This window comes from Neolamprologus brichardi, chromosome 23, assembly GCF_056152115.1.
Source record: "Neolamprologus brichardi isolate AB-2024 chromosome 23, ASM5615211v1, whole genome shotgun sequence".
In the NCBI taxonomy this organism is placed as follows: Eukaryota; Metazoa; Chordata; class Actinopteri; order Cichliformes; family Cichlidae; genus Neolamprologus; species Neolamprologus brichardi.
Window position 1 is genome coordinate 10,297,371 of NC_142125.1, and position 14,492 is coordinate 10,311,862.

General features: G+C 46.0%; 2 protein-coding genes across 10 annotated transcripts in view; one reads left to right on the forward strand and one right to left on the reverse strand.

Annotated features, from left to right (window-relative positions):
- The window catches only part of patj (PATJ crumbs cell polarity complex component), a 79,180-nt gene extending 72,314 nt beyond the window's left edge, over window positions 1–6,866 (reverse strand). For 2 of the 9 annotated variants that reach the window (XM_035907621.2, XM_006790293.3), the window contains exons 1-6: window positions 5,784–5,860; window positions 4,959–5,022; window positions 4,694–4,872; window positions 1,189–1,392; window positions 894–1,033; window positions 220–400 (exon numbers count right to left, since the gene is read on the reverse strand). In XM_035907621.2, the coding sequence (XP_035763514.1) occupies window positions 220–400; window positions 894–1,033; window positions 1,189–1,392; window positions 4,694–4,872; window positions 4,959–5,022; window positions 5,784–5,786 (771 nt within the window). In that variant the 5' untranslated portion in view covers window positions 5,787–5,860. The other 7 variants (XM_035907623.2, XM_035907622.2, XM_035907626.2 and 4 more) reach the window with 7 other exon arrangements.
- A 432-nt stretch (window positions 6,867–7,298) lies between these two features.
- On the forward strand, window positions 7,299–14,046 carry tm2d1 (TM2 domain containing 1). Its single transcript, XM_006790296.3, has 7 exons — window positions 7,299–7,453; window positions 8,554–8,627; window positions 8,953–9,061; window positions 9,179–9,270; window positions 10,665–10,738; window positions 13,481–13,610; window positions 13,820–14,046. The coding sequence occupies exons 1-6, from the start codon at window positions 7,320–7,322 to the stop codon at window positions 13,589–13,591; spliced, it is 594 nt and encodes a 197-aa protein (XP_006790359.2). The 5' UTR covers window positions 7,299–7,319; the 3' UTR covers window positions 13,592–13,610; window positions 13,820–14,046.
- Window positions 14,047–14,492: the final 446 nt, after the last annotated feature.

The window sequence follows — 14,492 nt, forward strand, 5'->3', positions numbered from 1 at the left end:
ATTTGACTGAAGTCATTTCTACAGAGCATTAGATCTGCGTGTCCACAAATAAATCAGAGTACGGGAAACAACAATGTCTGCATTTGTGATTCGGTCTGTGCTGCTCACAATCAGCCAAAACATGAAAACCACCTCTGTAACATCGTCAGAGCCCCAGACACAAAACGTCAGAAGTCCAGTCTCTTTTAAATCTTTGAATAAATGCCACAGTTTCCTTACTGTGTTGATTGGTGTTGTGGGCGGCAACGATGCGTCAGGTGGGCGGCCTCTGGCCACCACCAGCTCCACCGTCTCTCCAGGCTGCTGCAGGAGGGAGAGCGCCTGCTGCTGGCTGATGCCCGGCTCCAGAGGACTGCCGTTTATCACTAGGATCTGGTCCCGTTCCTGCAGACGCCCATCCCTGCAGACACAGCACCACATCCGTTGGAGCGGTGCATACTTACTTTAAAGGCAAACTTCATTGCCTTTGCCTTTAAAGTCTGCACCCAATCACTTCTAACTACCAAAACATGTCAGCCACACATGATGGTCACATGACATCATCTGAGCGATGCTGGCAGGCTCATGTTGGACAGCCAGACGCTGTGTCAGGTAACACCAGCTGATTCAGCCACACATCACACACATGTAAATTTAATGTTTCAAACATTTTTTCTATTAATTTTCATCATGTTTGTTGTACACAGGCCGACTCCGATCACACAAAACCAGATGAAAGCTCCCCCTGCTGTATGATGGGAATAACAGGAAGTGGAATGGCACATAGCAGTTCTGCTCCAATATTTTCAAAATAAACGTTTAACATGACGCTTTATTGCTGCATTAATGGGTGGAGCATGGTGTGGTGACCTGCTGCTCACTGATAGGAACAAACTAAACACGCGTCACTGAACCTGTGAGCGATTCCTCCGGGCTGGACGTGTTTGATGAAGACGCCGCGGCTACTGCTTCCTGTTGGATTCAGACCGACCACACTGAAGCCCAGACCGCCAGTCAGAGGACGAGTCAATCTGACCACGTCAGTGGGACGTCCCTGCACGCAAGTGTGCGCGTGCACACACACACACACACAATTACCCGCATGCATGCACACACAACCAGAGACACAGACACACAATCAGTTGAGCGGTTTGATATCATGTTGAGTTCATTTGTGAGATTATGTGTGAGCGTCTTGGCTCCACCCACCTTGGCAGCATCAAGAATCCACTTCTGGAGGTCAGGTGTGGGCGGAGTCTGACGTTTGGGCGGAAACGAGCCATTGGTGAGGATGGAGGAGGTCGCAGACAGCGGGGGTGGGGCTGGGCCACCGACTGGATCGACGCTCATGATCAGTTGACCTTTTTTGGAGAAACTGAAATCGCTGCTGGTGTTGGGAGGCATGGCGCTGAGCTACAGGGAGAGGAGAAGTTAATCAATACATCAGATCCATCAGATTCCAATCATATCTGAGTGCTGATAGAGAAGTGAGAGAGTTTTCTGTCCTGTCAAAGACGTCGCACGTCCTGCGAGTCCACAGAGACTGAAGGCAGAGGTTACTGCACAGTGATCATTCTAGATTATATCACCTGATTACTTTCACTATCAGAGTAAAAATGTAATCTCTAACAGGGCCGCCACATTTCCAAAGCTCAAACCACAGAAAATAAAATCAAATTTCTTCAGAGCTACAAGACAGGTCACCATCGTCACGTCTGAGGCGAGAACATCTTCACATATTTGTAGAGTCAGACTTGCTGAAATGTACATATATGAGGTTTGGTACACGCGCGGAGCATCCCAAGAAATACACAAACATCCTTTTGAAGCCCCAACCTAAACCTGTCACCCTAAACCCTTCAAGAGGTGCAGAATTTAAGACGCAACTTTGGTGCATTTTTTCCCCATTTTTAGATCCATAAGATGACATAAGCGCGTTTGATGACTTGGAGACATCCCAGAGTGGGTGCCCTGATTGTCACTGCTAACGGCTTTACTTGTCTTCATCAGCAACGGGACGCTGATCTCACTGTACGTGAGGACTGGATGCTGTCACAAATAACTAACTACTGGTTTTTGTTTCGATCAATAGTCTGAGAAGCCAGTCAATTCTACTGACAATAAAAAACAGGTTTTTTCTTTTGGCCTCTGATAAATACTTTTTTTTAAAGCAGAGATTAGAAATAAATAAATAAAAACTTGTATTCATCAAACCTAAACAAGCTTCTGTTAATGCAGTGAGCCTGCACAAGTGCAGGAAAACCCTGAACAGCTTCAATCTGTGGCCGAATTAATACATCCGTTCTGCAAACAAGCCAATCAGCTAATGTCAGACTGACGCATGTCAAGTCTGAACTAAACACCTGCTGCTTTCCTGTTTGTCTCAGGTGTGAACAGAAGTGACATCAGGGATCGTGCTGGACACAGATGTCCAGCGTTTAGACTCAAACACATGAGTGTGAACCAGGCTCCGCTGACTGACTGTGTGCGCGGGCATAAAGAAACCGTCCACATACTTTTGAACTTTGGCCACAAACTTCACTGTGATGAAGAGGCAGAGTGGGAGAGAGATGGGAGGCGCCCTTATGTGCAAGGACGCAGAAAAAAAAAAAGAAAGAAAAAGACGCGGCGAGGCCGGGGGTAAGTGGGGAGGAGAGAGGAAAAAACTAAAATCAATAGATTCCTCTGCAGGCGCTCTCTCTGAACAGGTAATGTATTAATGACCTTTACACTCACATTGTGGAAACTTATCAGTCTGCGGCTTATTTAGACCGGGCTGACGGAGCAGGATCCCGAGCCATTTCATCAATACCACCTCGACAAGGCCGTTACTCAAACCGAGACACCAGATATTAAAGCCTGATAGATCTGCAGCACGCTGGGGAGGGAGGGCCAGAAATAAAGGGAGAAGTCCCTGCTTCATATACCCTCCACCGGCTTCCATCGGTGCATTCATAGACTCGCTCTGACCTTCGCAGCACTTAGAATATGAAGCCCGCCGCAGGTTATTGCCATTATCTTAATTTGGCCTGCAGATTGTTTATTGTAAAGCTCACGTCAGCGCAGGCGCGAGCTGAATACAGATGGCGATGCAGAGAGGATTCGACGGCCCGGGTCACAGCGGTGGGCGGGAGGCAGCACAGGACTGATACCCATAGGCTGTCAACACCTGGGCGGGGCTACACTTGTCAGATCTGATGGGAAACACTCACACAGATAGATGGAGAACATGTGATGAGAAACACCCACTGAAGTAAACCTAACTGAAGGCTTTTTGTTCCATTTCTGAAGTTTTACTTGAACTCAGGTTCTTTTCTGGTTTAATCAGGAACGTTCATGTGTTTCTGGACATCTTCTGCTCATCTCCAGCTCTATAGCAGCTCTCAGGACTGATTTATCTCGCAGTGCATCATCTGCCTGACATACCTGACTGAAAAATTCGGGGAGTCTGCTCACTCATTAAGTGGTGACTTTTCAATCACAGTATAGCCCCGCCCTTGTCTACTTCCTGCTCCTGCTGTGACTCTGACAGCACCAAAATCTCCAAAATGACCTCATGTTTGATTCAGTCAGCCCTGAAATTCATCATGGACTGATTCTTATATAGTGCTTTTCTACTCTCCTGGAGTACTCAAAGCACTCTAAACAACACGCCGCATTCACCCATACACACACACATTCACACAAGCACTGTTGTCTATGCTTTGTAAGTGCTTGCTAACTAACATACATTCATACTCCGATGAATGCATCAGAGAGCAAGTGGTGTTAGTATCTTGCCCAAGGATATTAGGCATGCAGACTAGGGGAGCCAGGAATCGAACCACCAACCTTCCAACCAGCAGATGACCTGCTCTACCTCCTGAGCTACAGCCACAGGAAACAGTTCTAATAGTCTAACAGACTTTTTTGTACAACCCGAGAAGTCGCCCCCTGCTGGACATGAGAATGACCATGTGGCGGCGGTGTGGTCCATGGCTCAGCTACAGGGGAGGGGTGGCGCAGCGAGCTCAAGTGGGTGGTGCCTGGGGAGGCCACAGGTGGTGGCGACTGGACTAGTCACAGTCTCTTCTTTTTATAGTGAGAGGCCAGTGCATGCGTGCCGAGACAAACTCTGAGCAGAGACTGTGTAGCTGTACATGTGAAACTTGGCAATAAAAGCTGAACTGTGAGCACAAACATTGTGTGTATTTTGGGTCTGTCTTACAGTCCGCTTTTCAGACTGTGAAACCAGTCAAAACATACATTTAAAAAATAGGCTATGATTTAAAAAATAAAATGGCAATAACAGTAGATGATAGTTAGTCATAAAAAAAACTGTACAAATGAAAAACCTGTATGTTCGTGTTTGCAGCCCCGTGTCAGGCTCAGTGGAGTAAAGGCATGAAGACAAAAAGTGTGTCGCTGCAGCTAGCTCCCTGTTGCTAGCTAACCTCTTTCATACAGTGCACAGCTTCCATATCACGAGAAAGGAGGTGAGGTTGTGGTTGTGGATAAAAACAATAAAATTTATGTGAATGAAATATTCCATAAACTAGCTGTTAATATAAAACGTCATCATTTAAGGCTCTTTTGTTTTGTGTGAACTCCTTCACCTGAGCTATGGCTCCTGCAGTCTAGGTGAAGTACCGGTAAGCCTTAAACATCTGTGCCAGGATCAGAGTGATCCTATCCACTCTATTTTGCATGATGGAGCATGCTCAGTGAGGCTCACCTCGCTGCGGAGCTGCTTGATTGAGTGTTGAAGGGTCAGGATGTGGTTAAAGAGCGGGCTCTGCAGCGTCTCCCGCAGGTTTCCCAGGGTATCGCTGTGGGTCCACTCCTCCCGCTGCACCAGTTTGGCCTGCAGACGCTCCAGAGCTGCCAGCACCTGCTGACGCTCCGTTGTAGACACTGAGGACAGAAACAGCTTGTGAAGCGTGGTCTCGGATAAACGCAAATCATTGGAGTGTTTCTCTTGAGTTATAGTCAGGACTTACCTGTCGGGACATTTTCAAACATCTCTGCTGTGCTCTCGCCGTCCTCTGTTCTGGAGGACCTAACCTAAACCAGGAAGAACCGAGAACAACTTTATTTCCTTCAGCTCTGGACCAAGACTGATAAACACCTACTAAAATACGAGCAGGTGTGGAGATACTTGTGCTCTGATACCTCACAGTACGACTCATACTGACCGCTCTTTCTCTGTCATCAACAACACTGCATGAAGTCACAGGAAAACATGCAGGTCAGCACCTGTGCACTGTCTGTCTCAGGTGAGTCACACTCACCTTTTCTCCCACCAAAATCGGCCAAAATATGACCCAACACAGAACACCAAAAACATAATATCAGAAACACCAGCAAACACCTTGCTCATTTCTTTCTGCTTATCCAAATCAGGGTCACAGGGGGTGGAGCCTATCCCAGCTGCCATAGGGCAACATGCGGGTAAAGCTGGCCAGATTGTCCAGGGCAAACACAGAGAGATAACCAACTGGTATTAATGAGCCTAACCCTAACCAACCGTAACTAACCCCATCAACTTCAAAAAGACAAAAACCAAAGTTATGCTGAAAATCCCTGAAAACGATACAGTAAAGATAGTAAAGATAACAAACTACGAACTCCAAACACAAAAGGCAAATACCACAAACAGCAAATACTATAAACTGAAGTACCACAAAAACCAGCCCTGAGTGAAGAAAATACTACACAGAGCAGATTTATGAAACAGGCCTGTAAACACTGAAATTTGACACCAAACAGGAAAAAACAAGATTAAAACTATGACAGGCAGCCGGAACCGGAAACCGAGAACGTACCATCACCACCAAAACCGTCACGAGCACCGGAGAATCGTGTGACACAGCACCACACCCTGAACCTACCACCGACACCCCAGCAGGTGCCCGCAGTCACGTGACCGCAACCTTAAAACAGTCCCTTTGAGTCACCATGGTAACGGTAGCCCTGACCTAACGGTGTTCACTTGTTTCCATTTCACAAAGTCACGTTTCTGCCCTTACCTGCGCGTTCTCGCCCTGCCGTGCACTGTGCCCTCCGAGCCACCGTACTTATCACCATTCTACTTTCTAAAAACTTGTACCTAATGAGTTACTTCACACCTTCTTTCACTGTGGAACTGAAAGTACTCAGGTACTTCCCACCTGTGGCTAACACGGCCGTCCTCGGAGTGTCCAGGTGTGGCAGGTGAGCCTCGATATCAGCACGGAATATTTTCTCAGTCAGAGCCGAACCGAGCTATTGTCTAGCTCTCTCTCTCTCTCACTCACACACACACACACACACACACACACACACACACACACACACACACACACACACACGGTCCACCCCCCCCCAACACCGAAACCAAACAGCATGACGCAGAGGGGGTCTGAGGCACTCACCTGTCAGCTCACCTGAGAAATCAGGAAGTGAAACTGAGCAGCGGAGTCGGAGGGGGAGGGGGCGGACAGACGGTATTTTCACCTGTACATATTTTAACCTGCATGTTTGGCCCTTGGTTCACCTTATAACGTCACAGAGCGCGCGAGCAGGTGCGTCAAAGTTTACAACAGGTGAAAGCCGTACTTTAACCGCCTCTCTCACACACACACACACAAACAAACACACACACACAGGTACAAAGTCTGAGTTCAGATCAGGGGAATAAAGTAAAGAGTTAAAGGAGCTTCTCCTCCTCTTCTTTCTCCTCACCGAGAACTCCGCTCCGCTAGCCTTAGCCACTAACTGCGGCAGAAACTGCGCTTCCGGTCCGCACTCTAACAGAGAAACAGTCCGCACACGAAGCGACACTTTCCCCAGAAAAACACGTAGATTCTCAGAGTTTCAAACTGGTGAGAAACTCACATAAACTGGATCCAGTCTGCCACCAGCGTCACTTTAATGCCGCATTCATGGCTGTAGGAAATCTGATGTCTAAGGATGCAAAAGCATAATGTAAGGATCATTTTGTTTTCTTATCATCAGTTTAACTGTTTTTAATTCCGTATTCTGTTTAAAAGCACATTCATTATTTTAGCACAACAAGGAAGAGAAATTATTTCTACATCTGAGATAAAATATCCGTACTAAAACGAGAAAATAACACACATGAAGCAGGTTGAAACTGTTTTACCTGTCAGCATTTTAAGCTTATTTAAAGAGCTGATTTTATAACAAGAACAAGGGTTATATATATGTCTTATGGTTAAAAATGATTTGAAAACGATACAAATAAAACCAAAATAATAAATATAAATGGTTTGCCGAGCCTTCCTGGTCCTACATCCTCTGAGTTCCCAGCATGCTGCAAGTCCCTGAAGGTACCGCCCTGTCACGTGATTCAGGGAATCATGGCGTCCTCCCGGAGGCGGCTGCTGTATGTGCGCTCCGGGGCGCTCAGCCTCTTATTTTACTGCGTTTATTCGCACCTGCAGCTGGTCCTGAGCGAGGAGGCGGAGAACTGCCAGAACCTGAGACTCGGACAATATCCTTCCGTCCGTGTTTACCGCGCTTTAACGCCTCATTACCGGGGTCACGGGACGGCTAACGTTAGCCTAGCTTCTCTGTGACATTCAGATCAAAACGTTACATTTGGATGTTTTTTGGGGTTCCGTGGCTTAATGCGGGTTTCTCCTCTCATAGAATAGCACTGTGTGTTTGCATGTTTGGGAAGGGGTTTTTCAGTCTGATCGATATTTTTAGATCAGTGTGGTCAGATTAAAGTTTCAAAGGAGGACAAGCTTCCCGTTGTCTTTGCAGTTACGAACGGATATTTAACTTCAATCTGAAGACCGAACAGTTTACTTTTGTCAGGGGAGCTCAGACACCCGAATCAGGAGAATAAGTTTGTTTCATAAACACAGAATGTTTACTCAGTGCAGCACTCTGCTGTTTTCATCAGTCATACCTAATGATACGATATTATTGTGATTTTTAACCTTTGTGTCCTTCATCAGTGTCTGTTTTACCCAGTAAGATAAAGTTCAATTATTGTCAACCAAGCCAAGGCTGTCACTAAAACCTGCCGTAAATGTTGCCATAAGATGAAGTTAGTCTGCAAATGAATGCAGTCTGTCTCTGATAATTCACCAAAGTTTAGTACAAGTATGATTTGTGACAAATTGAAAATCATGCATCTGTCCAGATAGACAGAAATTCACATTTAATTATCACATCTGCGCTCAGCAGCCTTCCTGTGCTAGAGGATTATAACCAGGGTACAGCCCAGAGTCGATCTGTGCTCCGTGACAACTGATGGGAACATGATGGCAATCAGTCTGCATTTATAAAGCAGAGAAAACAGCTGTACAGTCGGCAAGAGGCTGCCGATTTAATTGTACATGTGAGGAAGCTAATGTTATCTCAGGATGGTGTGCATGACATTGTTTGTGGGATTCCAGAGTATTTTCATTTATTTAATGAAGTATCGATATTTGGGGTCCTTGTATCCATACAGTATCTTGACACGATGCTGTATCGACTTCTTTTCCCCGCCCCTAAACCACGGTCTACACCGTGTCATGTAGAAACAGGCTGCAGATGTTTTCCGACTGAAGTGTGTTTGCCTTCCTTCACTCTGCTCACGTATAAATGCAACGATCCAAAGATTGATGAATCCACTCAGGAGCCAGAGAACTGCAGGGACATGACGGCGTGGGGTGAGTCTCACTTCAGATTAGATTTTTTTCTGTTTGTGGGCAGTGGCTTAAAAAACAGGCAGACTCTAAAACTGAAGATGTTGCAGAGCTGCTCTTCTGCAGGCTTCCACAGGTCATCCAATCAAGAGAAACTGTACTTTATTTTGGGGGGGGGGGGGTATAAAGATAAGAGTTTTTCAGACAGGATGAACTGAGGGGTTGCACTGAAGCTGGGATCAGGTAAAGAAGGATTATTATGAATCGTGAATCATGCGGAGCTGCTCAGTGGCGCGAATACGATCATAACTGCATCTAAACAAGTGTGCGTGTGTGTGTGTGAACGCAGTGGAATGCCTCCCAGCTCCAAACATCAGCTGTCGGCTCTCCAACGGGACGGTGTTCAGGTTTAGCGGGGATGAGGTCGGCTTCAACAAATCCATCCCCTGCAGAAATGTGTGAGTATTCACAGTGCAAGCACAAACACACGCGCACATACACACACTCCTCTATAGATTTTGGTGTGTGTGTGTGTGAGCTTCAGGTGGTTTGATGCTCTCTGTGTTTCCTGTCAGGAGTGGTTATTCCTACAAAGTGGCCGTGGCATTGTCTCTGTTTCTGGGCTGGCTCGGAGCAGATCGCTTCTACCTGGGATATCCTGCTCTGGGTACTCTCTCTCACACACACGCACAGACACCTGCAGCTTTTATTTTGATGCCTGTAGTTTGGGTGGCCAGCTCTCTCACTTCATCTAGTTTTAGTAAAGCAGGTGTGGATGGAGGTGTGTGTGGTGGGTGGGGGTGCAGTCAGGTGACACCTGTCGCTGAGCAGGTGTACTGTCAGGCGTCAGTATTTGGACAGTGATTCCTCAGGTTCAGCCTTTCAGGTTTAATTTAAAGAATTGAATAAAAGGAAAAACCTTAGAGTCATGTTTTAGATTTACAGCTTTCTCATGTCTGCAGGTATTTATTAAAGTGAATACTATGTACTAGGGCTGGGCCATATCATACCGTTCAAGGTAATACCGGTATAATGTTGGGCAACGATAAGAAAATGAAATATAGAATATGGGTAAAACGTGCATGTGTAGTGCCTTTGTTTTTATACGCACATGGCGGAAAAAGCTTGGCGGCGACGGAGAATGAGAAGGGAGAAAGCGGATCGTTGAATGAAACGGATGAACCAGAATTGGTTTGTAAAAATGCTGCAACTTCAGTGGTGTGGAACGTTCCACACCACTGGTTTAGCTTTCGTCCGTCAGATACACGACAAAGCACTACTTTTGGTAGAGCATGCTAACGGGCCGTCGTTATTACCGTGTTTTTTGGAAAATACGGCACACTTGAAATCAATCCTTTGATTTTTCTGAAAATCGACAGTGCCCCTTATAATCCTGTGTGCCTTATGTATGAATTCTGGTTGTGTTTACTGACCTCGAAACGGTTTTATGTGGTACACGGCGCTCGAAAATCTGTCAAATGTTTCAGTACGACTTTGCTAAGCTACGAAGCCGCACCGCTTGATGGATTGTCGGAGCATTATGGCTATCGTAGGCAGGTGCCTCACGGAGTGATACGTACTGTGCTTCAACATAATATTACCGTATTGTGTGTGTATAACCTCTTTTTACGTTTTGTGGATATTATACATGGTTATGCTGAGGATATGTCGGCCAATTTCCACTGGAAATGCCTTTTGGTTACACTGTCTGCAAGGAATTTGCATTTGCACTGTAAAGTTTCAGCGGGCTGTGTCGCTGCTGCATGTGACCTGAGAGAGTCATGTGACCTGAGAGTTGCTGCGTCCTCCTGATTACAGACCTGGAATGTTTCGCCTGTTTAAACAGGAATGAGATCCATTCACACAACGCAAAATAAAACCCAGACGGACAGGAAAAGATTTAAACATGATCCAAAAAACACAAAATAATTTTTAAAAAGAATTATCAGAAAACATCAAGTGTCCATTTAAAACAGACTAAATGTTTAAAACAAGATGAACATGTTTCAGTCATGGGAATATTTTATATTTGTTATTTAATGAAGACTGTCTCTCTCTCAGGACTGTTGAAGTTCTGCACTGTTGGTTTCTGTGGGATTGGCACACTCATCGACTTCATATTGATCGCCATGCAGGTGAGTCATAAATCCTGCACCGGCACCAGCTAGCTCATCACCATCATCATCATCATCATCGTCATGGCTGAAAATGTCCCTTTTACGTTGAATCTGGTTGGTCTCATGTGTTTGTTCCCTGGGGTCAGAGGTCAGCAGGCTGAAGATCAAACTCACCCAAACTGTAGCAAAAGATCAGATGGATCGGAGCAGCGATTTAGAGCCCGCTGTCACTTCTTGTCTGTTGTTAACAGTGACGCCTGTGATGAAGCATTTCTCAGTTCCATTTCACTGTGTGTGTGTCTGTGTGGGGTGTTGGTGGGGGCCTTATGAATAAGCAGGCGGCAGCTTTCTGGGTATTATTTACGCCCATCCATCGGCGGCGAGGCGAGGCCCCTGTAATGAATGAATCTTCTGGAAGGTCCTAATGGACTCTGAGAGCACGGAGACAGATGTATGAAGCAGAAGGTGAAGGGACAGATCTCCCTGTCCTGCTGAACCGTTTTAGATAATATAGACTAGAAATCCATCGGGGGGGGGGGCTGAACGGGCTGTGGCTATTAACCCCACCCACACCCAAGTATGACACAGGAAGAGTGAACGGCTCTTCGTGAGTTTTAGGCTTTGAGAGGTATCCGCCCCCATTCAGACCACAACTGTGATTAATATTCAAGGCTCATTACATTTGATGGATGATAAAATATGCTGTTAGTAGAATTCAGTGATGATGAACGTCATTTAGCGCTCTAGCTGCTTCAAGCTGCTGCTAAAACATCCTGCTGGCTCCTGCTTACACCCCAGTCATCAAGAGGATTAAAAAGGTCACCACAAACATCAAGCAGTGGACAGAGGAAAGTATCCTCACCCTACAAGGATGTTTTGAAGCCACTGACTGGGACAGCCTTCTTTCTCCCTCTGACATTGACAAATAAATCAACACGGGGACATCATACAACTCCTTCTGTGTTGACAACATTATCCCCTCAAAAACAGTCTCCATCTACCTCAACAACAAACCCTGGATCACCAAGGAACTCAAGGAAATCCTTAATAAAAAATTTTCTTCACCGGCTCTGCACTGGACAAAAAGGAGGTCAACAGGGAGGTCAAGAGGGCCATAAAAACTGCTAAACTGAAGTATTAAAAACACAGTTGAAAAAAAATTCACCACAGGGGACCTCCACTCAGCCTGGCAGGCCCTCAAAACCATGGCCTCTGTGAATACTGCGGTCACCACCCCCAGAACCATCCATGTGGAGGGCAGCAACCCCTCCTTCCCTCCCTGACGACCTCAACGCTTTCTACACCAGGTTTGAGCCGGACAACATGGCCCAGCTTGAGGAGACCAGATCCCCACTCAAACCTGGAAGCTTTGCACTCACCTCAGGACGTGGTGAGAGCCCTAAGGAGGACCAGGGAGAGGAGCTCACCCGGCCCTGACATCAGCAGTCGAGTTCTGAGGCACTGTGCAGGGCAACTAGGAAGTGTGTTCCGGACTCACACCGTCCCCCAGCTGTGGAAACACTCCACAGTCATCCCCATCCCAAAAAGAAACAACCCAAAGTCTCTGAATGATCTTCGTCCTGTGGCCCTCACCTCCCTGGTGATGAAGACCATGGAGAAGATCATAAAACAGCACATCGTAAGAGCAACTGACCCCCTGATGGACCCACTCCAGTTTGCTTACCGTGCACGCAGAGGTGTCGATGATGCAAAAATCTTCATCTTGGACTCCATCCACAAACATCTGGAGCTCCATGACTCCTCCGCCAGACTTCTGTTTGCTGATTTATCATCAGCATTCAACACTCTGCAGCCTCATATCCTGGCCACTAAACTTTCCTCCCGATTTCACCTGGATGATCAGCTAATCCTGTGGATATTGGACTGTTTGACCAGCAGGACTCGGGTCAACAACTCTCTTTTCCAGTCTCTGTTCCACCTCCACTGGCTCCCCCCAGGGCTGTGTGCTCTCCCCCTGCTCTTCATCCTTTACACTGATGACTACAGATCCGCACAGGTTTTCAGCCAACAGGCTCTCAGACAGGCATCCAAAATCATCAACAACCCCTCTCACATTCTTCACCCTGCATTTCAATGGCTCCCCTCTGGGCGACGCCTCCACTGCATTTCCTGCAGGACTGAGACGAGAAGAGCCACCTTTGTCCTCAAAGCCACTCTGCTTTTTAACTTCAGCCGATAAGACCATTTCCCACACCCATAAGAATAAACTACAATCTTCTTATACTACCGACACTATTCACTTTTAGTCACTTACAGCTATTTATTCACCTTTCAGTCACTTTAATTTTAAGACTGTAATTTTAAAACTGTATATTCTGTGTATTTATTATTTCACCCTTATTGCCTTTTCTTATTGTCCTTATCTTCAACGTTATGCTGCTCTGTTGTTTGTTAATTGCCCCTTGGGAATAAATAACATCTTCTGATTCTGATGTGACAGGTTTTCCAGACATTCTTCCAGTGTGGAAATGAAATTCCCTTTTACGTTTATCCTCACTGAATATGACAATGAGTAAAAACAGAAGAGGACCCAGAGTCAAACTCCAAACCTGATTCTGGCTGATGGAGGCTCAAACCATCCTCACAAACGCACAAATATTAATCTTGTCCTCTTGCTGAGCATCTTTGTTAAAGCGTCAGCCTTCAGCCGCTTTGAGCATGATCACCTCCACCTCTGCTTTAGAAGCTCACAGAAACAACAACTCTAATTTCCCTCCCTCTCTCTGGTTTCTCCTGCAGATCGTGGGTCCAGCGGACGGATCGAACTACATTGTGGATTATTACGGCGCCCGTCTGACCCGTCTGTCCATCACCAACGAGACTTTCAGGAAGCCACATCACTCTCTGTGAGCTCACCTGGACGCCGCCTGTAAGTTTTTAGGTCTTAAACGTTAGTAAATGACTGATGTTCCGCAGTGTCTAGGGTTTCTGATGCTTCATTTAGTCAGCCTCCGAGGTTGATGGTTGGAAGATGAACTGTTCCCAAATCTTTGTTTTTATCTGATCAGTGTTGTCCCTGATCGAGGGGCTTCTATGAATGACCAAATATTAAAGGATATTTTCTCCCTCTCTGTTTAGGCATCTCCATCAGTGCAATAAATTCAGACCTGCTGTGAAGAAATCCCTCATCTTCAGTCACAGTCTGTTTGAATCTATTCAATGGTCGCTCCGAGTCATCCTTAAAAAAACACTTAATTGCACTTTTGTTTTTTGGTGTGCTGACATGTTGCTCCACCCATTCCTGTCTCTAACTTATTCTGTTTGTCATGAAGACTTTGTAAATAAAGTTTCTTTTTGTTAATCTACACACCAGCATCTCTGTTATTACTGTAGATGTATTTCAGGCCTGTTTGACAGTCACCAGCAGTCTGCCTTTAGTTTAAACCTACGTTTAAATCCATCTTCTAGTCAGGGGGTTAGAATCACCAGTTAACCTAACCACACAGAAACGCCGGCCAGGGGTGGAGGCAAACTCAGGAGCTTCTCCTGCTGTGAGGCAGCAGTGCTAACCACTGTGCCACCCACTGCTGGGAAAACTAAAAGGAAAACATATTTTCCTACTTTTCAGATAATGGTGTGAAAACTTTTCTGAAGTCACAGAATTTTCAGCAGATTTCAAAGCTTCTCTTCCAACCTCGGCTACTTTAGTCACATTTGAGGTTTAATGTAAACTTTTACTTCCTGTTTGTGGTTGAAGTTTACAGAGGTAATGATGCATTAACACTTCTTAAAAACTAGACAGTGGAAAAAC